Raw genomic sequence first — 27,815 nt, forward strand, 5'->3', positions numbered from 1 at the left:
AAGTGTACACTGTCTCCATGGCAACGCTCCTGCAGCAGCAACCGCATAGGAGCCAGAAAGAGGAGGAAGAAGGAGGCTGAGATAACAGGGCTGGGGGGCTCTGCCCTGAACAAAGCACCATGCCTGATGAGGATACCCCAGCGGGTGAGACCTGCCTTGTCTTCCTATATTTTGGGGTGTGGGTATGGGTGGGCAACAACCCCAAAATATCTCCTCCTCCTCCTCCTCCTGTTTTCCTACTCTGTAGAGGGCTACCCCCTTTTGGTTTCCAAAAGAAATTCCACCTCCTTCTGTCAAGCTCCTCTGAGCATATTCAGAGTGCGTTTCTCCCTCTGTGGATCGATTGGTTCACTATGTCTCCCCCCCCCCTTTAAAACAAACAAACCCTGCTATTAATTACTGCTTTGTTGGTTCCCTTACGGTAGGTTGTATACAATGTTCTTCCTACTCAGAGGAGGCCCATTGAAGTTAGCCGTGTCCATTAATTTCAGTGCTGAGAAGGACAAACCCTGGACCCACGCCTTACTTTTCTTATTGTCTTTGTTAAGTGACCCTAGATGCTGAAGGGCAGTGGAGAAATTCATGAACAAAATAAAAAATAAGTATGTGAGTCAATAATAATGATTTTTTTTTTTAATGGGCTATTGGACAAAGTGTGCCAATGGATCTCCAGAACCTGCGCCTTCCAGCAGGAAACTATGTGTGCCTTGAGCATGTACAGAGTGTATCCCAGTGGGACATACACTTTCCTTTAAATTCTCTAGCATTAGAAAGAAGAAAGAAATCCAGGAAACAACAAAAACACTGTTCTCGTCTTCACTGCAATTCCGCACCACTGATATGGACTCTCCGCTGGTGGAGTCTCCCTCCTTGTAGGTTTTTAAGCAGAGGTTGTATGGTCGTCTGCCATGCATGCTTTAGTTGAGATTCCTGCATTGCGGGGGGTTGGGATAGATAACCCTCAGGGTTCCAACTCTATGATGCTATGATTTTATATCCTTAGTTGTAGGTCCGACTACTGCTACTACTACTTAAAATAATAATAATAATAATAATAATAATAATAATAATAATAATAATAATAATATATTTATACCCAGCCCACCTGGCTGAGTTTCCCCAGCTCCCAATCGAGTGCTAAAAACAATACAGCATTAAATATTAAAAATTTCCCTAAACAGGGCTGCCTTCAGATGTCTTTTAAAAATAAGATAGTTGCTTATTTCCTTGACATCTGCTGGGAGGGCGTTCCACAGGGCGGGCGCCACTACCGAGAAGGCCCTCTGTCTGGTTCCCTGTAACCTCACTTCTCGCAATGAGGGAATAGCCAGAAGGTCCTCGGCGCTGGATCTCAGTGTCTATATCAATATCAGTCACCACCACCACTTCCATGAATTCTGGTGATGGATTGAGTCAAAGGAAAGTTGGGCATTCGTCATGGCTTGACAACGGCCGCCGCTGAATTTTGCCCCATTCTACTGTCTCCCCCCCCCCAACTGTGCTACTTAGTGAGTAGGGGGTCTGTTGCTCTTCTCCAGAAGCTCCGAAGAAGAAGCCCAGGTTCAAGAGCATTCATGATGCAGTCAGAGCTGGGAACGTAGAACAACTTCAGGAGATGGTGAAATGTGGAACGAGCATTAATGAAGTGGATCCGGTCTACAATTTTACACCCTTGCATTGGGCGGCCCATTCTGGGAGCTTGGAGGTAAGAGATTGTCCCAGATTGCTGTGAAGGGAAGAAGGGATATCATTATGCAGTCTCTATTGACCCTACTAAATGTCTGAGAAAACAACAATGAGACCTATGGCTTTGCCAGGGTAAAGACTGAGTCTGTGTACACATTGTGCCTTTAAGGTAAAAGGTCAAGGACCCCTGGATGGTTAAGTCCAGTCAAAGGCGACTATGGGGTTGCGGCGCTCATCTCGTTTTCAGGCCGAGGGAGCCGGCGTTTGTCCACAGACAGCTTTCTGGGTCATGTGGCCAGCATGACTAAACCGCTTCTGGCACAACAGGACACTGTGGCGGAAACCAGAGCGCATAGAAACGCCATTTACCGCAGCGGTACCTATTTATCTTCTTGCACTGGCGTGCTTTCGAACTGCTAGGTTGGCAGGAGCTGGGACAGAGCAATGGGCGCTCACTTCATCACGGGGATTTGAATGGCCGACCTTCTGATTGGCAAGCACAAGAGGCTCAGTGGTTTAGACCACAGCACCACCCGCTTCCCTTTAACGCACATTCAGAGCACATTATTTCCTCAAGGAATTCTGGACACTGTAGTTTAGCCCTTTGCATAGTTACAATGCCCAGCATCCCTTACAAGGGTTGCAAATCTGTTGTCCTTGCAGTGCTTTCAGTGGCTGCTCTGGAATGGAGCTGATAAGACGGCGGTGACAGGCAGAGGCTGGACAGCGGCTCACCTTGCTGCCATCAAAGGTCAGGATGCCTGTATGCAGGTAAGTGTCTTTGTTCACTCATGATTTAGGGTGGATTCAGACAAGGGGGTTTATAAACCCCTTCTCGTTTCACATTTGCCATTGTTGTAAGCTCTGGGGTTTTGGTCTCGGGTGGGTGGATAGAGAGAAACACATCTCCCTTTCTCAAAATATAAGGCTGTGACGATGGATAGCAGAAGATTCGAGGTAGATTAAAGAGAGGATGGCTTCACACAATTCACAAATGGAATTGCCTGCCATAGGATGTGGTGGTGGCCACTAGATTTGATGGCTTTGTAAGTGGATTCGATTGGGAGTGGGGAATCTCAGGACCAAATGTGGCCCCCCAAGTCTGTCTATCTGGCCCTTGGTACTCTCCCTAGCCTATGGTTACCAGACATCCCCGTTTCCTGGGGACAGTCCCCGGATTTACAAATCTGTCCCCGGACAAAATCCGTCCCCGGAATGACCCCACATTTCATTTAATGTCCCCGGATTTATATTTTAAGTGTTGTAGATTTATTAGTTGGGAATGAATGGTGCGTGATTGGTTCAGCAGCACAAGACACTTCATATGGGGACTTCTGGCGAGGCAAAATGGCGGATGCCATGGCAGTGAGCAGCTCCTGAAGCCAGCCAGAGCCAACTGTGCTACCAGGCTGGCTCCAGGCTGCTGAGACTGCTGCTGCCGCTGCCACTGCTGAGGGGGAACCGGGGACGCCTGCCGCATCGACTGGGGGAACCGCTGCCCCCAGTGACCCAAATCGAGCCAGGAGTGGGAGCACCCAGCCACCCAGCCGACTGCCCAGCTGTGCTCCAGAGCTGACACAGGGGGAAGGAGGAGAGGAGGAGAAGGAAGAGAGAGAAAGAGGAAGGAGAAAAAAGAGGAGAGCCCCAACCTTGCCGTGCCACTGAGGACAAGAGGTAGGAGAGCACCGGGAGGGCAAGGACACGTGGCTGAGCCCAGACCCGACCTGAGCCTACTCCACAGCGGCTAGCGCTCCAAGAGAGCAGGTCAGGGCCCAGAGGAAGGCTGTGCGACAGAACAGAATTTGGAAAATTAATTATCAAAAAAAGAAAAGAAAAGAAAAATATATACAGCTACCTATCTTGCTATCTTATGTTGTAAAATGGACAAAGTATAAGAAAATAAGAAGCACTATGCTGGATCAGGCAGGGACGTGGGTGGCGCTGTGGGTTAAACTACAGAGCCTAGGACTCTAGGCTCTAGGTCAGCAGTTCGAATCCCCGTGACGGGGTGAGCTCCTGTTGCTCACTCCCTGCTCCTGCCAACCTAGCAGTTCAAAAGCACATCAAAGTGCAAGTAGATAAATAGGTACCGCTCCGATGGGAAGGTAAACGGCGTTTCCATGCGCTGCTCTGGTTCGCCAGAAGCGGCTTAGTCATGCTGGCCACATGACCCGGAAGCTGGACGCCGGCTCCCTTGGCCAATAAAGTGAGGTGAGCACCGCAACCCCAGAGTTGGCCACAACTGGACCTAATGGTCAGGGGTCCCTTTACCTTTACTTTATGCTGGATCAGGCCAATGGCCCATCTAGTCCAGCAACTCGTTCTCAGAGTGGCTGATTGGATGCTTATGGGAAGCCCACAAGAGGGGTATTCTTTGGTTACTACTGTATAACATCAAAGTGTCTCTACTAAATGCTATAATTTAGGTTAAGGAATTTGTGTTTCAGGATCAAATTTGAGCCTAGGAACTTTGCTTTGTGTATTCACAGTCCCTTCTTCTTCATGGAGTAGATCTTGGAACTCAAGATGACCGAGGCTGCACTCCCGCCCATCTGGCAGCGACCCACGGGCAGTCATACACTTTGCAAACGATTCTGCGGAGCGGAGTAGTAAGAAAAACGCTCGCCTTGCCCTTCCCCCGCTCCTCTCCTGAGGATTGGCATGCTTCTATTTCCATTGACTCATTTATGCCTTTCTAGCATGCCCTTTCTCTAAATGGATCTCAAAGCACCCGAAAAGGTCAATGCTTTCCCCCAAGTTATCTTCAAAACAACCCTGTGAGGTAGATTAGGCTGAGAGATCATGACTGGCCAAAGGCCACTAGTTGGTCTTCATGGGAGAGAGCCAAAGTCAACATGATGCTAAACATGCCATGTCAAATGCCATGGTTGTTTAAAACATTTTAATAGCCACCAAACGGGAGACCTGATTGTCACTCAAGGAGAGGAAAGAGTTAAGTGTTCTGCCTGCTACTGTGGCCCCAATGAAAATAATCTCGTCTTGGGGCTAAAAGGTGCTACTGGAAATTTTTGCTGGGACCTTGGAAGGTGGAGGTGAAGAGGAGGAAAGGGTTAAGCCTGCTTTATCTAACTTGCAGTCCTGGTGAAAATCCTGCCCCTCCTTTGTGATTAATAATAACATACCCTCCAACATCTAAACGGTCAAATTCAGGACACAGTCTTCCAAGAAGCCATCTTCCCATTTTTTTCTTGCAAGAGAACGGCGGCCATTTTGGATGCTGTGATCTCACACAATTTCACGCTGTGGTTTCCCCTTGGAAAAAAGTGCTTTTTCAAGCACAGCATCCAAAAATCTGCATTTTGGGGTGCCACTTAAGATTGCTGCCTTGTAGAAAGCGCTTTTTTGGGTGGGTGTGTGGGGCATCGCAGCATGAAATTGGGACGTCTTGCTTTGGGACTTCCTGAAGGCATTTGGTTGGCCAATATGAGAAGAGGGCTAGTGGCCTGCATAGTAATTTTAGGCACATCTAGCAAGCCTTTTTTTAGGGGGCTTTTTGTCCGATCTAGCAGGACTCTTTTATGGTCTCATGCTCTGACCTCATGGGGGAATGGGCTGTAACTAGCTCCACTCTGCTACAATATTATGGGAAACTCAATGGTTTGGGGTCTGCAGTGGCCTGACCCCCATTTTGGGGGCAGGCCTTCCTCCGGAGGCTTAGATGTCAGGCTGAAATTTCCCATTTCTGGGAATGGTGGCATCTTCCATGCCCAGTTCTTTGAGGTCTACCAGCATCCACTTCCCCAACTTAAAATCTGGAGATTTAACAAATCTGCTTTTCCTCTTTGAAACCAGGACGTCAATGTTTCTGACAGGCACGATTGGAAGCCAATTCACAAGGCTGCTTTTCACGGCCGGCTGGGCTGCGTCCAGCTTCTTCTTAGATGGGGAGCTACTTTAGATGATGTGGACAACAATGGAAATCTTCCAGGTACAGAAAGGGGGGGAGGGAGATGATCATTGTAATGGACTGGGGAATAATGATAAGAGGGGAATCTCTTTGTTACAGAGAGACAGATAGTGAGAATAACCTGGGTCAGTGATGGTGGAAAGTGCAATGTTTCTATGTATACTTTTTGCAAAATTTGGGTCATATCCAATGCTGCCCCTCCACTTGTGCAGCAGAATTCCATTTGGGTAATAATATTTCTCCTTCTCTTCTCAACAACCCACAACAATTCATTTTGTTGTTGTTTGCATCCATCAGTCTCAAGAGACAATGGAGTGCCCTTCTGGGGGTGGTCAAACTGCTGCATTAGCAGTACTGAAGTGATCTCCCCGGGGCAACAAGCCTGGCCAGTGTGTAGGGAGGTCATGGGCTGCCCAGATGACAAGAATCCCATTTCAGCCTTGCTGATGTGGTCCAAAGGAAAGCAGATCCAGATATTTGGCATCAGCTGGGATGCAGGAGTTGCTGGAAGGAGGCATACAAGGTTAAAAATTGGCTGCTGTTTCTTTAATGCCTAAAAAAGCTGGGTCAGCATGAGTCTGCACCGGGTTGTGTATATAGAGTGAGAAATGTTAGTTTGGTTTTGGGGTTGGTTGGTTGTTTAGTGAAAGCTGGTAGTGTTGATGTGTGTGCAGTTGGTCAGTCACTTTTGCAGAAAGACTTTTAAGAATAAAAGCAGAAAGTACTCTGCAAGGATACTTTTCTCGTGGACTCTTTTATGCTGACAAGGGTCCGAGGACCAGGCTGAGGCAACAAAGGGCGGTCAGAACCTTTTTTTGCTTTTTACAAGCACTGACACTAACCAACCGTCTTAGGGACTTGGCTCCGGATTTGTGCAGGGTTTGACCCTTAGCCTTTTCTTTTCCTGAAGATACCCCACCCCACAAGGCAGCAGAGGTTTAGGATCAGTTTTCCTTCTCCTAGATGGACTCCCTTCCCAGGTTGATGAGCATCACCTGCCCCTCATTTCTGCTTGTGCAGAAACTGGCATCATAACCGTAGAACCTACTATTGGTCTTGTAAACTCAACCCACCAGAGCCTATCTTTGCATGCAGGGGAATCCCCTAACTCCCCGAGTGTTTGAGACCCATCGGCTACCCTCACCTGGTTTAGCCGGCCAATCAGAGCCGTTTCCTGGGGTGTGGTTATTGTCGCATGCTGATAGCATCTAGGGGCCACAGGTGAGATCTGAGTGCAGGGTGGGGACCAAAGGTGGACAAACTACCCCAGAAGGGGATGTGTCCCCCCCACCAGGGTACTATCCTTCCTCTAACACCCCATACACCCCATTCAATTTATAGGTGGATGTTATTGCTGCCACTGGGAAAAATCCCATAAATTGTATCCAGGTGCTGGAGAAGAAATTTTCTGTTTGAATATTGTTAGTTTGCTGGTGTGTGGGACAAACTACACATAAAGTTAAATGCATTTTTGCATCTAATCTGCAGAACTCTGCACCAATATGTTCTTCACTCTACTTTCCACTGAGTAACAGTGCTAATTGTAGTTTTAACTGTCACAGTGGTGGGTTGTTTTTTTTTTTGGTTTGTGTTTAAAGAGAACGTTTAACGCTGCTATTTAGTTGACTGCATTTTATTTAAAAAATCTGTGAGTTTTTAACTTGTAAAGCACCTTGAGAAGCCTCGCTGCCTAGAAAAGCAGTACAAAAGAAGTCTTTTTATGTAAAAACATATTAACAGTCAAAACAATCTTCCTAACAGTTCACCTGGCGGCAATGGAGGGTCACTTGCATTGCTTCAAGTTCCTGGTGAGCAAGATGCCCACACTCCTCCATGCCTTGAAAGCCAGAAACGACCACGGGGACACCCCAGGAGACCTGGCAGAGAGGTTCTACAAGGACAGCATGGTCAACTACATTAACGATCTGGAGAAACAGAAAGGCGAATTGCAAAAGGGGGACTGTGAGTACCTGGTTGCGAGGGATGGGCCATAGCTCAGTGGTGGAGCATTTGCCTTGCATGGACAAGGTCCCAGGTTCAATCCCTGGCAGCCAACACACACACACACACTTTAGATAATAATAATAATATAATAATTTATTATTTATACCCCACCCATCTGGCTGGGCCTCCCCAGCCACTCTGGGTGGCTTCCATAAAAACCAAAAATACAGTAAAATATCACACGTTAAAAACTTCCCTGAACAGGGCTGCCTTCAGATGTCTTCTGAATGTCAGGTAGTTGTTTATCGCTTTGACATCTGCTGGAAGGGCGTTCCACAGGGCGGGGGCCACTACCGAGAAGGCCCTCTGCCTGGTTCCCTGTAGCTTTGCTTCTCGCAATGAGGGAACCGCCAGAAGGCCCTCGGCGCTGGACCTCAGCGTCCGGGCAGAATGATGGGGGTGGAGACGCTCCTTCAGGTATACTGGACCGAGGCCGTTTAGGGCTTTAAAGGTCAGCACCAACACATAATAATTATATGTAAGGTCATAAGACAGCACAGCAGAGGTTGTATTTTCTGAGAATCCTCCGGAAAAACAATCTCTCAAAGGACCTGTTGATGGCATTTTACCATTGCACTGTGGAGAGCGTATTCACTTATGGTCTGTGTGTGTGGTTTGGGAGCTGCACGGCCAGGGAAAAAACAATGCTATCCAGGGTTGTAAAGACTGCAGAGAGAATAATTGGGTGCACCCTTCCCACCTTAGATCAAATCTATGCTGCCAGGTGCCATAAGAAAGCGGCAGAGATAGCGCAGGATAGTGCGCACCCCGGAAATGATCTCTTTCAGCTTCTGCCTTCTGGGAGAAGGTATAGGGTTATAAAGGCCAGGACTAGCCGCCTGAGAAATAGTTTCTACGCAAATGCAATTCTGGGTCTAAACGCAGCATAAGGGGTTTCTAAAGTATAAAGGTAAAGGTAAAGGTACCCCTGCCCGTACGGGCCAGTCTTGACAGACTCTGGGGTTGTGCGCCCATCTCACTTAAGAGGCCAGGGGCCAGCGCTGTCCGGAGACACTTCCGGGTCACGTGGCCAGCGTGACATCGCTGCTCTGGCGAGCCAGAGCCGCACACGGAAACGCCGTTTACCTTCCCGCTGGTAAGCGGTCCCTATTTATCTACTTGCACCCGGAGGTGCTTTCGAACTGCTAGGTTGGCAGGCGCTGGGACCGAGCAGTGGGAGCGCACCCCGCCGCAGGGATTCGAACCGCTGACCTTTCGATCGGCAAGTCCTAGGCGCTGAGGCTTTAACCCACAGCGCCACCTGCGTCCACCTGTGTATTTTAAAAAACCTGTGCCACCTGTGTATTTTAAAATGGAGTTTCAGAGTTTTTAGGAGTTTTTGAATGTTTTATGTAGTTTTTATGAAGTGTTATGTAGTTTTATGTAGTCTTGTAGTAGTTTTATGTAGTTTTATGTCGTTTTCCAATTTCATTGTTCTGCATGGGACAATGACAATAAAGATATCGTATATCGTATATCGTATAATAGCGACAGTAAAAACCTGTCACTGAAATTACTAATCACAGAAGGCCTCCCTAGAAGAAAGGTCTTACACCATGATGGAAGATCATCAAGGAAGGGGCAAGGGCCAGAATTCCAGAATCTGGTAATGGACACTGAAAAGTCTCTCTTTCTGGTCCCAGTCCACCAGTCCACCATGAGGTTTTTAAAATTACAGTGGTACCTTGGGTTAAGAACTTAATTCGTTCTGGAGGTCTGTTCTTAACCTGAAACTGTCCTTAACCTGAGGTACCACTTTAGCTAATGGGGCCTCCCGCTGTCGCCGAGCGATTTCTGTTCTTATCCTGAAGCAAAGTTCTTAACCCGAGGTACTATTTCTGGGTTAGTGGAGTCTGTAACCTGAAGCGTCTGTAACCTGAGGTACCACTGTGTTATTTTCAGGCCTATTTTATTGATACAGTCGTACCTTGGATCCCAAACGCCTTGCAACTCGAATGTTTTGGCTCCCGAACACCACAAACCCAGAAGTGGGTGTTCTGGTTTGCAAACGTTCTTTGGAACCCGAACGTACGGCAAGGCTTCCCCGGCTTCCGATTGTGTGCAGGAAGCTTCTGCAGCCAATCAGAAGCCACGCCTTGGTTATTAAACATTTTTGGAAGTCGAACGGACTTCCAGAAGGGATTCCGCTCGACAACCAAGGTACAACTGTACTTATCAATACAATAGCCAATACAAAGTATTTTTAAAAAATACTACACTAAAATAAAACAAATACTTTAAAAATCTAATCTAAAAAGGAGCAGGAACAAAGAGAGGGCGAAAGGAAAAAGGAAAAGAAATGGGGGGAAAGAGAAAGAAAAGAAAAGAAAAAAGGGGAAAGGATAAAAAGGCTTCCGGTTCTCTGTCTGTCAGCTAAAAATAGTATCCACACATTAACTATTCTATTTTCTATAAGCCAATCTTTTTTCAGTCTCACAAGTTCATCTTCTATTTCACGTAAAAGGTCCATTTGAAGTTTCTAATCCTTAATAAATATCAACAATGATTTTTTCTCTTAAACACGTTAACTTGGCCCTCTCCGCTAATAATTTTTATCAACCATTCCTTCCATGCACTTGGAAGAGAAAAGAGGGTTAGCTGAAAGCCCTGAGAAGGGATCCTCGAGACTGTTGGCTCTTGCTATGAATCATCTTCCTCAATTGGTCTTAAGAACCAGAAGTGCCCTGAGTGCAGCCCAGGGCTGGTTCACGACATTTTGCCACCTGAGGCAAATCAGAAAATTGTAGTTTGTTAAGGGTGCTTCAGCAAGAGGTGGCAGGAAAGAAGGGCCCTTTCTACCCATGGAGATGAGGAGGCTCTGTTACGATATGGATGCAATGCAGCTGCAAAGTGCTAGCTTGAAAAGTAAACATGATGGGAATGTTGGGACTGCCCGTGTGAATCAGAGGGACAGTCAATTCACAGTGCGAAGCACCGGAATTAGCTCAGAGTGTAATATGAGCTCTTCCGTTTATTCCTGTCCAGGAAGTGTTTGTCACTGGACTGCTGGAGCTTGAAGAGAGCAGTCATGTTTTTTGTAATGCTGCAAAGACAGAAATAAAGGCATGTAAATACGTTTCTGTCTATCTCTTTCCCCTGCCCAGGGGGGGCAGGAAAGAGGGGTGTGTTCTTCTCACGCTGAGAAGGATTGCCTATTGCGACCTAGCCTGGATCTTGCTGGGGAATGCAGCCAGGGAGGTCAACAGGGAATCATGCCGGGTGCCTGGGAGAGTTGCCAGTTTCTCCTGATATGGGCTTGATTCTCGACAGGCTCTCCCATAAGCTCGGCCATGCTGTGATTCCATGGGACTAAGCTTGAATACTAGGCTCGGAATTTGTCTTGAAAGGAGTTTAAAGGAGAAGGATGTTTCTAGTATTTATGCAAAGATGCACTTGGAAGTGGGTGAGTGATGCTCTTGAAGACACAAGCTGGGTTGCTTATCCATTGAACAGGAGGACAAGCCTTCAATGTCCTTCAGTGACTCCCAGTGATTAGCAAATTGAGAATAAATTGAAGTGAAAACTGTTGATTACGTTCTGCAAAATAAGAGGAAGTATGCAACAAGGTTTCATGCTGGGATGTGGCAATACAGTCTCCTCTGAGACTGCTCTGTGTTTGCATTGAGGGTGATTGAATATTAAGAACATAAGAAAGACCTGATAATGTGGGCCAAAGAAAGCCTTCAAACAGGACCTGAGTTCAACAGGAACTCTCCCTACTTTTTGATTTCTGGCAAGTGGGATCCAGATGCACACTACCTCTGACAATGGAGGTAAAGGTAAAGGTAAAGGGACCCCTCACTATTAGGTCCAGTCGTGGCCGACTCTGGGGTTGCGGCACTCATCTTGCTTTATTGGCTGAGGGAGCCGGCGTACAGCTTCCGGGTCATGTGACCAGCATGACTAAGCTGCTTCTGGCGAACCAGAGCAGCGCACAGAAACGCCATTTACCTTCCCGCTGGAGCAGTACCTATTTATCTACTGGCACTTTGACATGCTTTTGAACTGCTAGGTTGGTAGGAGCAGGGACCGAGCAACGGGAGCTCACCCCGTCACGGGGATTCGAACCGCCGACCTTCTGATCGGCAAGTCCTAGGCTCTGTGGTTTAACCCACAGTGCCACCCGGTCCCAACGATGGAGGTAGAATATAGCAGTTGTGACTAGCAGCCATTGATTCAGATGCTATTCTAAGCCATATTCAACTTGGAGGCATGATTAAATCACACCTTCCCAGTGCAAACTGATCAACTTGCCTAAGTTGCACAGATCAGAAAATCCAGCCTTTCATGGACTGCCCGGGCTCCATCACTCTCGGTTGAAATGTTTGGCTTTCTGGAACTCCTTTTCCCAACCTAGTGGAGCTCTTAAACTGCTATTCGGAGGGCTACTACAGCTCCTTCTGTTGTCTCTCTGCATAGATTTAGCATTTCCAGGCCACGATGCTGCTTTCAGAGGGGACGTGGACACATTAAGAACATTGCTGGAAAACCGTATCATCACTGTTAATGAGAGGGACGATCAGGGATCCACACTCTTGCACAAAGGTTAGTGAGCGTCATGTTTTCATATTGCTGTTCTCTTCCTACCGAAATCATTCACTCCTGTTTTCAAAGTGGCTGCATTTTTGCCCTTCTTGCATTTAATTTCCCTCTATTCCCACTGGCTCGCATCCTTCCATGTGTATTGAATGCTTGCCAGTATAGGAGAATGCTTCATGCATCTGGTGACAGGGGCTTGTGGTCTACAAAAAGCTTAAAGGTAAAGGGGACCCCTGACCATTAGGTCCAGTCATGGCCGACTCTGGGGTTGTGGTGCTCACCTTGCTTTATTGGCTGAGGGAGCCGGCGTACAGCTTCTGGGTCATGTGGCCAGCATGACTAAGTCGCTTCTGGCGAACCAGAGCAGCGCACAGAAACGCTGTTTACCTTCCCACCTATTTATCTACTTGCACTTTGACATGCTTTTGAACTGCTAGGTTGGCAGGAGCAGGGACCGAGCAACGGGAGCTCACCTCGTCGTGGGGATTCGAACCGCCGACCTTCTGATCGGCAAGCCCTAGGCTCTGTGGTTTAGCCCACAGCTCCACCCGCATCCCTAAAAAGCTTACGATGTAGTAAATTCAAAGTGCCACAACATTCTTTGTCGCTTTGCTGCCACGCAGACGAACATGGCTGCACCCAATGGAAATGGCCGCCTTTGACGTTTTATTTCCTTCTCTTTCACCCTGTAGCTGCTGGACAAGGTCATTTGCATGTCCTGGAGTGGCTGATCAACAGGGAAGCGGACTGCAACATCCCCAACGACGCCGGAGAGACACCCAAAGACGTTGCCAAGAGGTGTCCGTTTATAACACTTGGCTGGGGATTCTCTTGGGATTTCTCCTGGCTAATCTGGACTAAATCTCACTGGGCTTCAGTTCGGGCCAAAGCGCCAGGGTTGATTTAACTTTGCCACATTGAAGATCCAGTTTGCAAAGCTCTGCTGGGAGACATATTCTAGGGGAGCTTGTACACCTTTGGTCCCCACCCTCCACTCAGCTCTCAATTGTGGCTCCTAGAAGCTGTCAGCACGCGACATGCCTGGCATCTTGAGCTAAGGCTGGGAAAGTTATGTGAGTCACTGCCAGCCAGTGTAGGCTGTGCTGTGCAGCCAGAAGAACCAAGGGTCTAAACCCTTTATGATCCTCCAATCCTCCAATCAATTAACTGCGCGACTCTGGTGGGAGGATGTTCTCCAAGTGGTGAACTCTCCTTTGTTGGAGGTTTTTGAACAGAGTTTGGGTGGCCACCTGTGATTCCTGCTTTGCAGGGAGCTGGACCACATGACCCCTGGGGTCATCACTGCAATTCTGTGATTCTAAGTGGGAGCTGCCGCTAAACTGGAGGCAGCACAAATTGCCATCGGTGGCGGAAACCCCGGTTGTTGTCTTACGTTCCCCAATGAGCTCCTAACGGGAATCTGAACTGCCTAGGTTTGCCCAGCTGGCCACTGTGGAGTACCTAAGGCAAAAGATGGGGAACGACTCTGATGAGGAGATTGACGTCGACGACCCACGGTTCTTTGAAAGTCATGGCGTGGAAGGGAGCACCGACAGCAAGAGCGACGTGTATAGCAAGAAACAGGACCGAGCAGATAGTCGTGGTGAGTTGTGGGCCCTCCTCTCTCTGTTTAGGGGGAAGAAAGGGCTAAGGACGTTCTGTGATCTCTTGCAGAAAGAGCCTATCAGAAAATGGAAGAGCTGAAGAATCTCCTGGAAATCGCCACCAGCGATTACAAGCAGCTGGGGGGGATCACCCCCGAGGAGAGGCAGATCAAGATTAAAGAGAGGCAGCTTCTCAGGTAAGAGCTTTGCAACACGGCCTGTGGTTTTCGTGAAACTCTGGTTTTCATGAAACTCTCGGGGTTCACAGTGCTGAGGGAAGGAGGTTGTGGCGTTTGCCCTCCTAGGTGTGTGACATCATACTGGGTTCATAGGGAAAGGGTTAACTAGTTATAAAATGATTATCTAATGAGAACCCAAGGGGCAGAGTTAACTGTGTATAAGGTTTAAGCACAGAGGTTTTTTAGGGAGTTAGAGTTGTTGAGAAGACAGTCTGGAGTTAGAAGAGAGAGAGAAGATAAGTCGGTGGGCTGGGGTAGTCTGGTGTGAGAGAATTTGTTAAGAGGAGTCAGTCAAACAGCTGAGATAATCAGTCAGAAGGTATTAGGAAGGTATAGGCCAGTAAAGAAACTAAAGTTAATATACTGACAGGAATATTGTCTGAGAAACCCTAAACTTGTTAATGTTTGTAAAATAAACTTTTTTTTTTTGAAACAAAATAAAAAATTCCTTCCAGTAGCACCTTAAAGACCAACTAAGTTAGTTCTTGGTATGAGCTTTCGTGTGCATGCACACTTCTTCAGATACTTCTTCAGATACTTTTAACAACTGACTGGACTCAGTGTTGTGCCAGAGAGTAACTGGTTGGTGGTAGCGGGGAAGCGAGCACAGTGGTGGCACAGGGATCAATAGACTGTTAAACGTCCAGGGATCCTGTGTGATCGCCACAGTGGTGCTGTAACAACTCCCCCACCCTGTAAAATTTATGCACTTCTTGATTGTTTTAAAAAAGAAGACACCCGAACGCCATTTACACAAATATAAGACAATAAAATCAAGGAGGGGGGGAAATGCAGCTGTATTTTAAAACATGCAAAAGTTAAAATACTAAAGCTGGTTAAAATCAACTCGACTTTCTAAGCACCTGGGTAGCCTTGTCTAAACAAGAATGTTTTCAGTAGGAACTGAGAATAGTATAGCGAAGGCGCCTGCTTGATCTCAATAGGCAGGGAGTTCCAAAGTTAAGGTGCTGCTGCACAAAACGATGAAGGTCTTGCAAAAGCAGAGTGGGTACTGAGCACTCAAGTTGGCACATGTATCAATGGCTCGTGTGGCTTCACCACCATCTATTTATATGGACGCGGGTGGAGCTGTGGGTTAAACCACAGAGCCTAGGGCTTGCTGATCAGTAGGTCGGCGGTTCAAATCCCCATGACGTGGTGAGCTCCCGTTGCTTGGTCCTTGCTCCTGCCAACCTAGCAGTTCGAAAGCACGTCAAAGTGTAAGTAGATAAATAGGTGCTGCTCCGGCGGGAAGGTAAACGGCATTTCTGTGCACTGCTCTGGTTCGCCAGAAGCGGCTTAGTCCTGTTGGCCACATGATCCGGACGCTGTACGCCGGCTCCCTCGGCCAGTAAAGCGAGATGAGCGCCGCAACCCCAGAGTCGGTCGCGACTGGACTTAATGGTCAAGGTCCTTTTCCACAAAATGGTGCCCAAAGTGCCTCTCAACATTCATAAGGAATGACAATATATAACTCAAAAACAAATGAGAAACAATAACCAGTATGTTGGCATTTCTGGGCATGAATGTGTGTGTTGGAGGAACGGGACTTTGGAGAGATGGCAGTGCTGAAAGGCCCGGTTTGGTAGATTGCAGGTATTCGTTTGCCCTGTCCCTTGTCCAAAGAAATTTTAAGATCTTGCTTAAAACTTTGTTGCTTTGCTGCCCTCTGCTGGCTGTTGTGCATAGGAGACCAGCCACACACAACACTCGCTTGATAAGCTGCCAAGGCTTTGTTGGACGACCAAAAGTGGGTTTAATTTGGTTCGTATGGCCAAAGGTCTTTGCCACATAGATTGCTGCGTGTCTTCTGCAGCCAGGACAGTGGCTTATAGGTGTCATTTCGGGTTTTTTGATACCATGCCAGGGGTCACCAACCTTTTTAGTTCCCGGGGAATGTTTGGATTCACGAGTGTGTGCGTAGGTGCCACATAAAGGTAAAGGTAAAGGTACCCCTGCCCGTACGGGCCAGTCTTGACAGACTCTGGGGTTGTGCGCCCATCTCACTTAAGAGGCCAGGGGCCAGCGCTGTCCGGAGACACTTCCGGGTCACGTGGCCAGCGTGACATCGCTGCTCTGGCGAGCCAGAGCCGCACACGGAAACGCCCCGCTGGTAAGCGGTCCCTATTTATCTACTTGCACCCGGAGGTGCTTTCGAACTGCTAGGTTGGCAGGCGCTGGGACCGAGCAGCGGGAGCGCACCCCGCCGCAGGGATTCGAACCGCCGACCTTTCGATCGGCAAGCCCTAAGGCGCTGAGGCTTTAACCCACATACTCTGGTCCTATTTCACTGGCCTGCTTTGGATCAGAATCCTACCCCAAGCGTCAGAAAGAGTGTGTATGTATGCATGCATTGTGCACCAGTGGTGGCTGGTGCCCATTGGAACTGGCAAAGCGGAAGGCGGGGAACCCAAATGGCAGATGGAGTCAGTGCCAATGACAGGCTGAGCCAACCAATCCTGGTTTTGTCCCCATCCTTCTCTTCCTCGCTTTGTTCTACATGGATAGGCAGTGCTACCCTACGGACTGGTTGTAAGCCGTAAAGAGGCAGATGGGGGCTGGGCTGAGGGCAGGCTGGTGGGGCAGTGCCCTGCTTGCCCTAACAGATCAACCTCCAACGATGTGCACAAACAGGATCCAGTGGGATCAATCTGAGCCTTGAAAAGGCCATAGAGCTGAAAGAGGAAGTGGGAAAGAGCGCCAGTCTTCTGACTTCCTCCTCCAGCTCTATGTACTTTTCAAGAAAGAGAAAAGAAAACCACCTGCATCAACTCATGACCAAGGGGAAAATGAGAGAGGTGGAGCTAAGAGACTTCAGAGGACCAGGGAAGACTTCAAGGGCACCATCGGGCACAATCTTGGCAGCCCTTATGCTTCTCAGTGGGTGGAGTAGAAGTAGACTTTATTAGGGTGTTTAAAAATTACATTTATATACCACCTTTTCCTGGTGTACATGGTTTTTCTCTCCCTCCCCATTGCACCCTCACAACAAGCCTGTGATGTAGTTTGGCTAAGAGATGGTGATTGGTTCAAGGTCACCCAGTGAGCTTCCGGGCTGAGTGGGGATTCGAACCCTGCTCTCCAGTGCCCCTTCCAACGCTACAATCCTATGATTCCAGGACCATTGGTGATCTGCAGGAGCAGCTGGAGTACGAGCGGCTACGACGGGAGAAGCTGGAGGCAGAGCTGGATCAGTGCCGGGAAGAGATCGGGAAACTCACAGAGCAGCAGGAGAAACCCCAGATCCCCACACCCGCTATCACAGCAGTGAGTCTCCTTGTGTTGCTCACAATTTCTTCGGATAATGCAAAGCAAGGACAGCGGAAGCAGATGCTGCAGCCCTAAACACTCAAACAGTGGACCGTTGACGGCTGACGCCTGTCCTGCACCAAACGTCCGACGTGGTTTCTGCATGAGTGCAAGAAGCTCCTGCAGCCAATCGGAAGCCGCGCCTTGGTTATCCAATGTTTTTGGAAGTCGAACGGACTTCCGGAATGGATTACGTTTGAGAACCAAGGTACAACTCTACAGTGGTACCTCAGTTTTTAATAATAATAATAATTTATTATTTATACCCTGCCCATCTGGCTGAGTCTCCCCAGCTACTCTGGGCAGCTCCCAATCAAGTGTTAAAAACAGTACATCATTAAATATTAAAAACTTCCCTAAACAGGGGCGCCTTCAGATGTCTTTTAAAGATAGGATAGCTGCTTATTTCCTTCACATCTGAAGGGAGGGTGTTCCACAGAGTGGGCGCCACTACCGAGAAGGCCCTCTGTCTGGTTCCCTGTAACCTCACTTCTTGCAATGAGGGAACCGCCAGAAGGCCCTCAGTGCTGGATCTCAGTGTCCGGGCTGAACGATGGGGGTGGAGACGTTCCTTCAGGTATACAGGACTGAGGCCGTTTAGGGCTTTAAAAGTCAGCACCAACACTTTGAATTGTGCTCGGAAACATACTGGGAGCCACAACACAATCCATTCTGGAAGACCAGTCGACTTCTGAATTGTTTGAAAACTGAAAACTCAATATGGAAAACTCAAACAGGAGGCAGCCTAGGAAGTTAGGCTTCCGAGGCATGTTTAAAAACCGAAGCATTTACTTCTGGGTTTTCAGTGTTCAAAAAGCAAAGAGATGGAGATGTCTGAAAACTGAGGTACCACTGTATTTATCCTGGGTGATAGAAGGGTGAGGAACCTGTGGGTCACATTAATATGCGGTTGGTCTTCACGCCTTATCGACCACAGCCAGCAAGGCCAGGGATGGCAGGAGTTGTGACTCTGTGGGTGTAGCCGGACTAGATTCCCCATCCCTGCCTAGGACTTTCACAGTAGCTGATGGCATACGGCAGTGGTGCTATCTTTCTGTGTGCAGGGAGCCTTTAATCTGTTCCACCATGCCCAGTCCCTTGCAGATCACTTCCCGATCCACAGCCTGAAGCTGCAGAGGTCAAGAAGTGCTTCCACACTTGACAACGCCAGATGTGACAAACCGGCACACCAAAGAAATATTAGAGAAGCAAGTGGCTATTGCTCCCCTGGAAGCTACATACATAAAGGAGGCTTCAATTGCACTATTGTTTACATCCCTAGTTCAATACCAAACGTTGGCCTGCTTCGCCCATGAAAATAAGCCACAGTTAATAAACCATAGAATGGCTTGACTTTTTTGCTGCTCTCGTGGTTCTGGAGCTTTTGGGTGGTGCCTGGTCCTTAACCACAGTTAAGGAGGAAGTCCAAGTTACCAGGTAACGCTAAGCTATAGTTTATGTTAACAAAGGCTTATAAGCCAACCTTGGTCAATGAACTACCTTTACCCATAAGCGGAGCTGCTGGGCCAGGTTCACCCGTAGTGCAAAGCCATGCTTTAGTAAACCATGGTTTAGTATTATGTGCAAACTAGGCAAACCGCTGTGCTTTCCTGATGTTTAAGACCTTCCATTCCCCCCTCTTCGGGGTTAACACTTTCAACGTTGCTTCTGCAGGGGGATGGTGATCTGAGCAAAGTGCACTCCGACTGTGATAAAGCAGCCCCCGACACCAGTAGAGCAGCCCCTGAAGTCGCAAAGGAGAAAAAGAAATTGAAGAAAAAGCCCTTCTGCAGCTCCAGCGGAGTGTTTGTGAGACTGTACTAACAGGAGAGCAAAGGGTCTTCCCGTTCCCGGCCTCTTGCTGGAATGAGAGGGGAAAGGGTTCGGCTGAAAAATTCAGGTGCTGCCAGAATGAAAGCGCCCTGGTTATCAGTGCTCTATCTAGGCTCTCAGCTACCCAAAGCAAATGCACCTCCTTCACTGAACTGAAAATATATTCTCCATCAATTCATCTGGTACAAATGCCAGTTTTCATATAAGCTTAGAGCAGGGATGAAAACCCCCATGCCCATCCACAAGTTTTGGACTCCAATTCCCCATTTGCCCTCCCCAAACATCCCAGTTGGGGTGATGGGAGTTGTAGTCCAACAATATCTGGAGGGGCACAGGTCTCCCCAGCCACTAGCCTAGAGGCATGTGGTAGCAGGCAGGTTGCCATTACAGGAGAAGACCCTACTGAGATGTATTGCTAATTAAGAGACATTAGCACTTCATTAAACCCTCTCTCTCTTTATATGTATGTGTGTGTGTGTATATAATATCCACCTTATTTCTCAGCCAAGATTCCTAAAGTGGCTCACAACCACAGAAAGCGGTTCAGTGTTATGCACAGTAATAACATGCACAATAAAGCCAGCTAAACAGACTGAGATCATTAAGAAATGTACCCATCACATCCTGCAATTGCTGGAATTCCAGAAAACTGTTATTAATGCTAGCCTATTGCTGAATAAAGCAGTCATTGCCAGTGGTAAATGTTTGAATTGCAGTTCAACAAGATAGCCTGCAAAGACTCTATGCCCCCACAAGAGAGCCCCCAAAATGTAGGCAGCTCTTTTGAACCATTGTATCAGAGATGGGGAACCTGGATGTTGATGGACTCCCAGTGTGGTGTAGTGGTTAAGAGCGGTGGACTCGTAATCTGGTGAACTGGGTTCGCGTCTCCGCTCCTCCACATGCAGCTGCTGGGTGACCTTGGGCTAGTCACACTTCTCTGAAGTCTCTCAGCCCCACTCACCTCACAGAGTGTTTGTTGTGGGGGAGGAAGGGAAAGGAGAATGTTAGCTGCTTCGAGACTCCTTCGGGTAGTGATAAAGCGGGATATCAAATCCAAACTCTTCTCTTCATCATCCTCCCAGAACATTGGCCATGCTGGCTGGTGCTGATGGGAGTTGGAGTCCAGCAACAGCCAATGAATGTGACAAGGGTGCTAAGCCTCAGGCTCCCTTCCACACCTTGCACACACTCAAGCCCATGCTTGCACTGTAGACACACACTTACACCATGCCTTACATTGGGATGGGGGACCTGTGGCCCTCCAGATGTTCCTGGACTCCAGTTCCCATCAGCCCCAGCCAGCATGGTCAATAGACGGGGTGGGGTGGGGTGGATGGGGAGTTGCAGTCCAGCAAGAACTGGAGGGCTACATGGATCTCAGCCTCACCTGAAGCTCTTGCACAAAGCTGTGTGTGTGTAGCCCACTTCTGAGTACGCATTGGTGTGGCCTAGGATGATAATTCAACCGCAGTATTAGGAAAGAATAGGATTCCTCCCCCAAAACACAAGAGCTGCAGTTAGAAGCTCCCATATGCCTCACCAAAGCTGCTATTTGCATTGCACCAACTTTTGACTTACAGTTATGCATGCACCAGCCCACACCAGCAGAAAAGGACTTTAAGAAATAACTGCAAAATGCAAGCATTCAAGTGCTGGCAGAATTCTAGCCAGGAAGTGATCCCAGCTGTGGTCTCTTGAGAGCACCACAAACCCAAACTCAATAAATTTGAGGTGTTTAACACCAAAAGCACAACAAGGTTTCAAGCATTCCGTAGGGGGAAATGCAGCCTGAGAGTGTTTTATAGAGCTAAAAAACGCAATAGCCAATTTCTTGCAGTTGAGTATGCATTTAATTTTTCTGTTATTTAGAAGAAAAAGTAAAGCTCTATACAGGCCTGCTCCTCCGACATCCAAAATGAGAAACTGAAAGCTAGGCTTTGGGAAGGAGGTGGGAAGACTCTAGCTGCCTGTCAGAGTCCTTGAGCCAATGGGAAGCCAGCCAGCGGCACGGAAGGCAGTCCCAGCTCTGCTCCGCACAGGTTCAGCGCAGTGCACGGGAGCCGACCGAGAGGGCGGCAGGGGTCCATGGGTCGGTTAAACAACCCCCATGGGCTGCTTGTGGCCCATGGACCTTAGGTTGCCGACCCCTGGCCCAGTGCCTCACTTACTTGGCTTTGGGAAGGCAGTGCAAGGCGTGGAGGGAGCATCAAATGTTGGAAGCTGAAGCGGCACAGGCTTTAGTGAGCAGGAAGAGGCTGTGGCAGAGAGCAGTCCGGGCTCAGAGGCCGAAGCAGAGGTTGGAGAGGACTGGGGCCAGGAGGCAGAGATGAGGCAGGCTGCTGAAGAATCCAGGGGGTTTTCCCCTCCTGCTATGACCAGATCCCCTCTCCCCTGGTCTCCAGAACACACAGAGAAATGAAAAGAGGAGATTTGTTGTGCGCAGATGCCATTTCCAGTTGCTTGGGAAAAAACCCAGGAGCGAAGAGGACATAGGCAGCTGTGGGGACCTTTAGTCCTCAGAAGTGCCTCATTGAGTTGCTACTGGGAAGAGTTGCTAGCATTACTAGGCCTGTGCTGTTTTGGTTTCTTTGAATGAAGAGTTAACTTCACACCACACCAATATTTTTGCTGACCTGCCCCGACTCCAGCTCCTGACAGTAGGTTCCCCATCATATTGGGTTGTAAGATTATTTCTCTACTGCTCAGGGCAAGAGGAACTAGCGGGATCCACCTCATAGGAACACAGAAAGCTATACCTACTGAGTCAGACTGTTTGGGCCCCATAGCCCAATACTGTCCGCACTGACCGGCAGTGGCTGTTCAAAGTTACAGGCAGGGAGCTTTTTCCAGCCCTAACTGGAGATGTTGATGATTGAACCTGGAACCTTCTGCATGCAAGGCGGAATCTCTACCGCTGAGCTATAGTCCTTCCACCTGGGAGGGTGTCAGAAAAACATACAGAATGATGACAATGGGCATAGCAATCTCTCCATCGAATAAGCGTCTTCTTTTTTGGTTTTCTTTTTTTTTTAAAAAATGTTCTACCCATAGATCTTTTGGCTTTGAGTATGTGGGAGCACCAAACCAGCCTTGAGAGATGCAAACTAGGTCAGGTTTTGCTCAGACTGCTGTGCCTGTAGAAAACACTCCCCCCCCACCCTGGTTATGTGTTTAAAAACCAATACCCAACACAAAAGGCTTTGAAAGAGTCTGCTGGAGCAGTGTCAGCCAAGCATGGTGTCGATTCAAATCAGAAAAGCGCTTGTTCTGTCCCTTGTTCCCGGAGGCTGGCTTTTTCATTTCCAGAATCGGTAGAATCCCAGGGCGATGGCAAGACAAGTGAATACAGAGGCTGTAAATAAATACAAAAAGCCACACACAGAGAGAAAGAAAAGAATAAGTTTGTGCCGAGCATCTCGAAAGGGTTTTAAGCTACGCACAAGTTGCTGTTTTTTGCTACTCACCAAAATATTACAGCGGAGCCTCCGTTTTTGAACATACAGTGGTACCTCAGGTTAAGAACTTAATTCGTTCTGGAGGTCTGTTCTTAACCTGAGGTACCACTTTAGCTAATGGGGCCTCCCGCCGCCGCCACTGCGTGATTTCTGTTCTCATCCTGAGGTAAAGTTCTTAACCTGAGGTACTACTTTCAGGTTAGTGGAGTCTGTAACCAGAAGTGTCTGTAACCCAAGGTACCACTGTAATCCATTCCGGAAGACCGTTCGACTTCTGAAATGTTTGAAAACCAAAGCATGCATTTCCGGAAGCATTTACTTATGGAAAACTCAATACGGAAGCTACATGGCACGTTCAACTTCTGAAAAGCATTCGAAAACCGAAGCAGTTACTTCTGGGATTTTGGCGTTAGAAAGCCGAAACGTTCAGCTTCTGAGACGTTCAAAAACTGAGGTTCATCTGTAAATGGTTCATAGTCTGACTCCTCACAACATCTCCTATTAATTAATTGATTAACTGAATGTAAACACCGCTTAAAACTTTAAAAAGGAATCTAGAAACCTCCATAGTGATTTAAGCAGAGGCTCCAAGTGGCTACAGGTAGCTGGCTGGCTTCCTGGAAAGCAGAATAATAGAATCATGGAACTGCAGAGCTGGAAGGGACATGCAAGGGCCATTTAGTTCAACCCCCTGCAATGTAGGACTCACAGTTAAGTGCTTTCACTGCACAAACACCAACAAGAAAAGCAACTCCATTTACAAAAAACAATTAAAAGAACATTTTGTATGTTAAAAGCAATTTCAAACCCAATAGAGACCGCGACGAAGATCTCCACCTAAAAGATCTTCAGTGGGTGCCCAAAAGGCAGCAGAGAAGGTCTGATGTGTAATGGGAGGCAGCTCCAAAGGCAGGGGCCACCACAAGAAAGGCCCGGTTCCTACATCATGCAAGATGGGCCTCCTGAGAAGGTAACTGTGTTGGGCTGGGTGCATAAGGTTGAAACAAGGCTTTAAGCATCCTGGCTTTATACGTTTTACTCTTCTGGAACATGATTTTTCAACAGCCCAGCCACATACCTGCCAAATAACGTATCGTTTCTAGCTTGTTCGATTCCATGAGTGTTTTCAGGGCTGCGATCTCGGCATCGATTTTATTGCTGACTTCCGTAACGGAGCTGTTGGTGCTCGAATCCTAGAAAGGAACAAGGCAAGTGATGCTTTTCATTGGAGATAAGGCCAAAGAGAGAGAGAGAGAGACAGAGCCTTTTCAGTGTTGGCCCCATTTGTACAATTCCTTCCCCTGCGAAACCCGCCTGGTGCCAACATTTGTTATCCTTTTCGGGCCAAGCAAAAAAACCACTTTTATCTTTTAAATATATTAAAAAAACAAAACAAAAATATGGCAGGCCTTTACCCTTCTGGGCTGTTCTCGCCCTGGTGCAAACTGCCCTCCTGCAACTGCTTTCAGAAAATAAAAAGTTGTCTCAGGAGCTCCAAAAATGCAGCTGCACCAGGGCCAGGGCCTTTTCAGTGATGGCTCTGACTTGGTGGAATGCTCTGTCCCATGAGACTAGGGCCCTTCAGGATTTAACCTCCTTCTGTCGGGCCTGTAAGACAGAGCTATTCCACCTGGCCTTTAATTTGAATTCAGCCTGATCTTTTATTTCCCTTCCCCTCCCCTTTTATGAAGATCACCCACTCTGAGACCCCACAGCTAATTCTCCCCAGGCCTCCTCGCTGGCCTAAGTTAGAACCAATTCAGCCAGCTAGCCCTGGGGATTATCTAATGCTTGATTTTTGAATTTTATTGTTATTCATATTTTTATACTGTATTTTATGCTGCTTTTATAATTAAGTGTTTTAAATTTGTTGTTAGCCACCCTGAGCCTGGTTTTTGAACTGGGAAGGGCAGGTTATAAATAAAAAATTATTATTATTATTATTATTATTATTATTATTATTATTATTATTATTATTATTGGTGTAAGGCAGGGAGGTTGGGTCGGAAGTAGGTGGTACCCAACTTCTGTCTCCCCCCACATCCTCCTCTCTGCTGAGTTCTTCAAGGGCGACACTGAGACTTAAGGTGGAGGAAACCGACAGTGAGGACCACCCTCTGGGCTGGATGTGAGTAAGAAAGCAGGAAAGTGGGTCCTGGGTGTGGGCACACTGAGATGGGTGGGGCAGTGGTTTCTTTGTCCTAATGGTCCAGCCTTCACTGGCTCCAAGGTAACACACAGGCTGGTTTTTAGAGGGCTCAGTGAATGGTCTGCAAGCTTTTGATGCTGGAATTATGCTGAGGTGGCTCAGATCAATGTCTGGATGGGAGACCTCTGGAAACCTGAGAGCTTTCAATGGAAGGCACAATTTAAGTGTGTGTACACACACACACACACACACAGAGAGAGAGAGAGAGAGAGAGAGAGAGAGAGAGAGAGAGAGAGAGACCCCTCAAAGACTTGCCTTTTTATGAAACTCTGTTGTGGCTTCCATGAGCTTTTTCTCCTGATCTGTGAACTGGAACGTTTTAAAAAGAAAAAGAGCAATATATGAAATTGTCAATTCTCAGAAAAGCTGGAGCCAAGAAGGAAGGGAGGGGTGCAATAATGAAAATAACTGCCCACCATGTCGGTCACTCTGCTTCGCTCCAAGTTTATGTCCAGCTTGTTTTCAGCTCGGATATGGCTGGTTTCATTCTTAAAAGGAAAGACACCAAAAAGTAGCCTTAAAAAGAAGTTGTCCTCAGAAATGGCATATTATCCTCCCTCCCACTCCGGAAGCTTGCCCACTTACCATTAGCTGCTGTTTAACTTGATCCAATTCAATCTTCATTTTCTGGGTATCAAGAAAGATTGGGGTGGAGGGAGGGAGAAGAAAACATCCCGGGTCAGCAGATGCTTAATTAAGAAAAATGAAAAGTAAAATTCTTATAGCAATGGGGTGTGTGTGAGAAGATCTGGCAACAACTTTCCATGTTGCGTGGAAGACATCAAATTATGAAAGCATAAAGGCAAAACTCATAAGCGATTCATTGGAATTAACTCCCATGACAGTGTATATATAGGATGGCTGGCTTCTTGTGACGGTAAGAATATGGGGTAGCATCCAAAGGGTAAAACTGATTTAGAGAAGGGTTTGATTAAAACACCAGAAAATGACGAACCATGCATCTTATTAAAGGTAAAGGGACCCCTGACCATTAGGTCCAGTCGTGACCGACTCTGGGGTTGTGGTGCTCATCTCGCTTTACTGGCCGAGGGAGCTTCCAGATCATGTGTCCAGCATGACTGAGCCGCTTCTGGCGAACCAGAGCAGCACATGGAAACGCCGTTTACCTTCCCGCTGGAGCGGTACCTATTTATCTACTTGCACTTTGATGTGCTTTCAAACTGCTATGTTGGCAGGAGCTGGGACCAAGAAACGCGAGCTCACCCCGTCACTGGGATTCAAACCGCCGACCTTTTGATCGGCAAGCCCTAGGCTCTGTGGTTTAACCTGGAACACCATAAAAGCATAAGACCAGTCCCTTCACCAAGAAGAGTGTAACTTGCAAAAGGATCTGTAAAACTGTCACTGCAAAAGGTGAGCTTGCATTTTATACCACCTCTTTTGCTATACAGGAACCCCCAATTTAACTTGTGCACATTCAGCTTTATGTGTACGGCAAAAACCCCCAAAACCTTAACCAATTTAAAAGAGTCGGAAAGTAGGTGGAGTTCCTGGAAAAATGACTTTGGCAATCCCACCCGCCATTGAACCTAATGAGTTTCGACCAGTGGATTTCAACCAGTGTGCCGTGGCAACCTAGGGTGCCGCGGGCAACACTGGCCTCTGTCCCTCTTTCCTTCCCTCCCTCCCTCCTCTGATGCCCTCTCATGTCTCTGCCTCCCAAAGGCCTGCATGGCTGTTTGTTGCACCAGCCCTGGTTACAAGCTGTCCAGGCAAATGGTGCCTCTGGGGCTGGCCAGGGGGTGCTGGTTGCCAGTCCGCCAGCCCTTGCTGTTGGGAATGGACAACAAAAGGCCCCTGTGGGGCAGTGTGAAGAGGCACCTCTCTTTGGTGAAGAGGCCTCGGTCCTGTATACCTGAAGGTGCATCTCCACCCCCATCGTTCAGGCCGGACAGTGAGATCCAGCGCCGAGGGCCTTCTGGCGGTTCCCTCATTGCGTGAAGTGAGGTTACAGGGAACCAGACAGAGGGCCTTCTCGGTAGTGGCACCCACCCTGTGAAACGCCCTCCCTTCAGATGTGAAGCAAATAAGCAGCTACCGTATTTTTCGCTCTATAAGACGCACCAGACCATAAGACGCACCTAGTTTTGGGAGAAGGAAAACAAGAAAAAAAATATTCTGAACCTCAGAAGCCAGAACAGCAAGAGGGATCGCTGTGCGGCGAAAGCAGCGATCCCTCTTGCTGTTCTGGCTTCTGGGATAGCTGCGCAGCCTGCATTCACTCTATAAGACGCACACACATTTCCCCTTACTTTTTAGGAGGGAAAAAGTGAGTCTTATAGAGCAAAAAATACGGTATCTTATCTTTAAAAGACATCTGAAGGCAGCCCTCTTTAGGGAAGTTTTTCATATTTAATGCTGTATTGCTTTTAACACTTGACTGGGAGCCGCCCAGAGTGGCTGGGGAAACAGCCAGATGGGCGGGGTATTAATTAATTAATTTATTATTATTATTATTAGGGGAGGGGGGAGGGCAGCTCAGGGAGGGTGTCCGAAAAAGGGTGAGAGGCTGCCAGCTCTGCAGGCAAGGGGGCACCACAGGGGGCACCAAAGAAAGAATGTAGTTGGCCCAGAGATGGAAGAAGACAACAAAAGAAGAACAGCAGACGAAACTGATGGAGTATACAGAGATGGCGAAACTGACGGGGAAGATCCGAAAGCAGGAAGATCAAGTATTTTTTAAAGACTGGAGTAATTTTATTTAGAAGACCATTGTAAACAGTTAAAATCATGGGTAGGGATGTAATGACACTTGTAATGTGGTATTCATGATGGTAACTATGGATAGACAACAGATGGATAATGGTAAAAGATGCAGAAAATATAATCTTAAATATAGAACCCATGGAGGGAGGGAAGGAGGTCCAAAGGTTCAAAAGAAGCTTTTATTTTAATGTTTGAAATGGTTAAAGTTAAGATGTATAAAATTGTGAAAAACCAATAAAAATTTATAAAAGAAAAAAAGAGAATGTAGTTGGTCAAGGG

At 47.7% G+C, this 27,815-nt stretch overlaps 2 protein-coding genes across 2 annotated transcripts in view; one reads left to right on the top strand and one right to left on the bottom strand.

The window, feature by feature from the left end:
• Positions 1 to 22,173, top strand: ANKRD42 (ankyrin repeat domain 42). The gene is made up of 12 exons (XM_079973842.1): positions 1 to 144; positions 1,539 to 1,705; positions 2,350 to 2,457; positions 4,176 to 4,295; positions 5,500 to 5,635; positions 7,376 to 7,576; positions 12,038 to 12,163; positions 12,850 to 12,955; positions 13,591 to 13,760; positions 13,832 to 13,958; positions 17,120 to 17,267; positions 18,984 to 22,173. Exons 1-12 carry the CDS (start codon positions 120 to 122, stop codon positions 19,131 to 19,133), a joined length of 1,584 nt encoding a protein of 527 aa, XP_079829968.1. The 5' UTR covers positions 1 to 119; the 3' UTR covers positions 19,134 to 22,173.
• CCDC90B (coiled-coil domain containing 90B) overlaps positions 20,973 to 27,815 on the bottom strand; it is a 13,797-nt gene continuing 6,954 nt past the window's right edge. Inside the window, exons 5-9 of the mRNA XM_079974173.1 lie at positions 25,395 to 25,436; positions 25,226 to 25,297; positions 25,065 to 25,118; positions 23,679 to 23,793; positions 20,973 to 22,497 (exon numbers count right to left, since the gene is read on the bottom strand). Of these exons, the coding sequence (XP_079830299.1) occupies positions 22,442 to 22,497; positions 23,679 to 23,793; positions 25,065 to 25,118; positions 25,226 to 25,297; positions 25,395 to 25,436 (339 nt within the window). The 3' untranslated portion in view covers positions 20,973 to 22,441. The remainder of the gene's footprint in view (positions 22,498 to 23,678; positions 23,794 to 25,064; positions 25,119 to 25,225; positions 25,298 to 25,394; positions 25,437 to 27,815) is intronic.

The sequence above is a fragment of the Podarcis cretensis genome, assembly GCF_951804945.1.
Source record: "Podarcis cretensis genome assembly, chromosome: 4".
NCBI classification, from domain to species: Eukaryota; Metazoa; Chordata; class Lepidosauria; order Squamata; family Lacertidae; genus Podarcis; species Podarcis cretensis.

Bases quoted from the DNA above. Each gene is read 5' to 3' on its own strand.
- ANKRD42 (XM_079973842.1), top strand. From the start codon at position 120: ATGCCTGATGAGGATACCCCAGCGG. The intron at 12,956-13,590 runs GTGTCCGTTTAT...TGAACTGCCTAG, and splicing joins CCCAAAGACGTTGCCAAGAG to GTTTGCCCAGCTGGCCACTG. The intron at 17,268-18,983 runs GTGAGTCTCCTT...TTGCTTCTGCAG, and splicing joins CCACACCCGCTATCACAGCA to GGGGATGGTGATCTGAGCAA.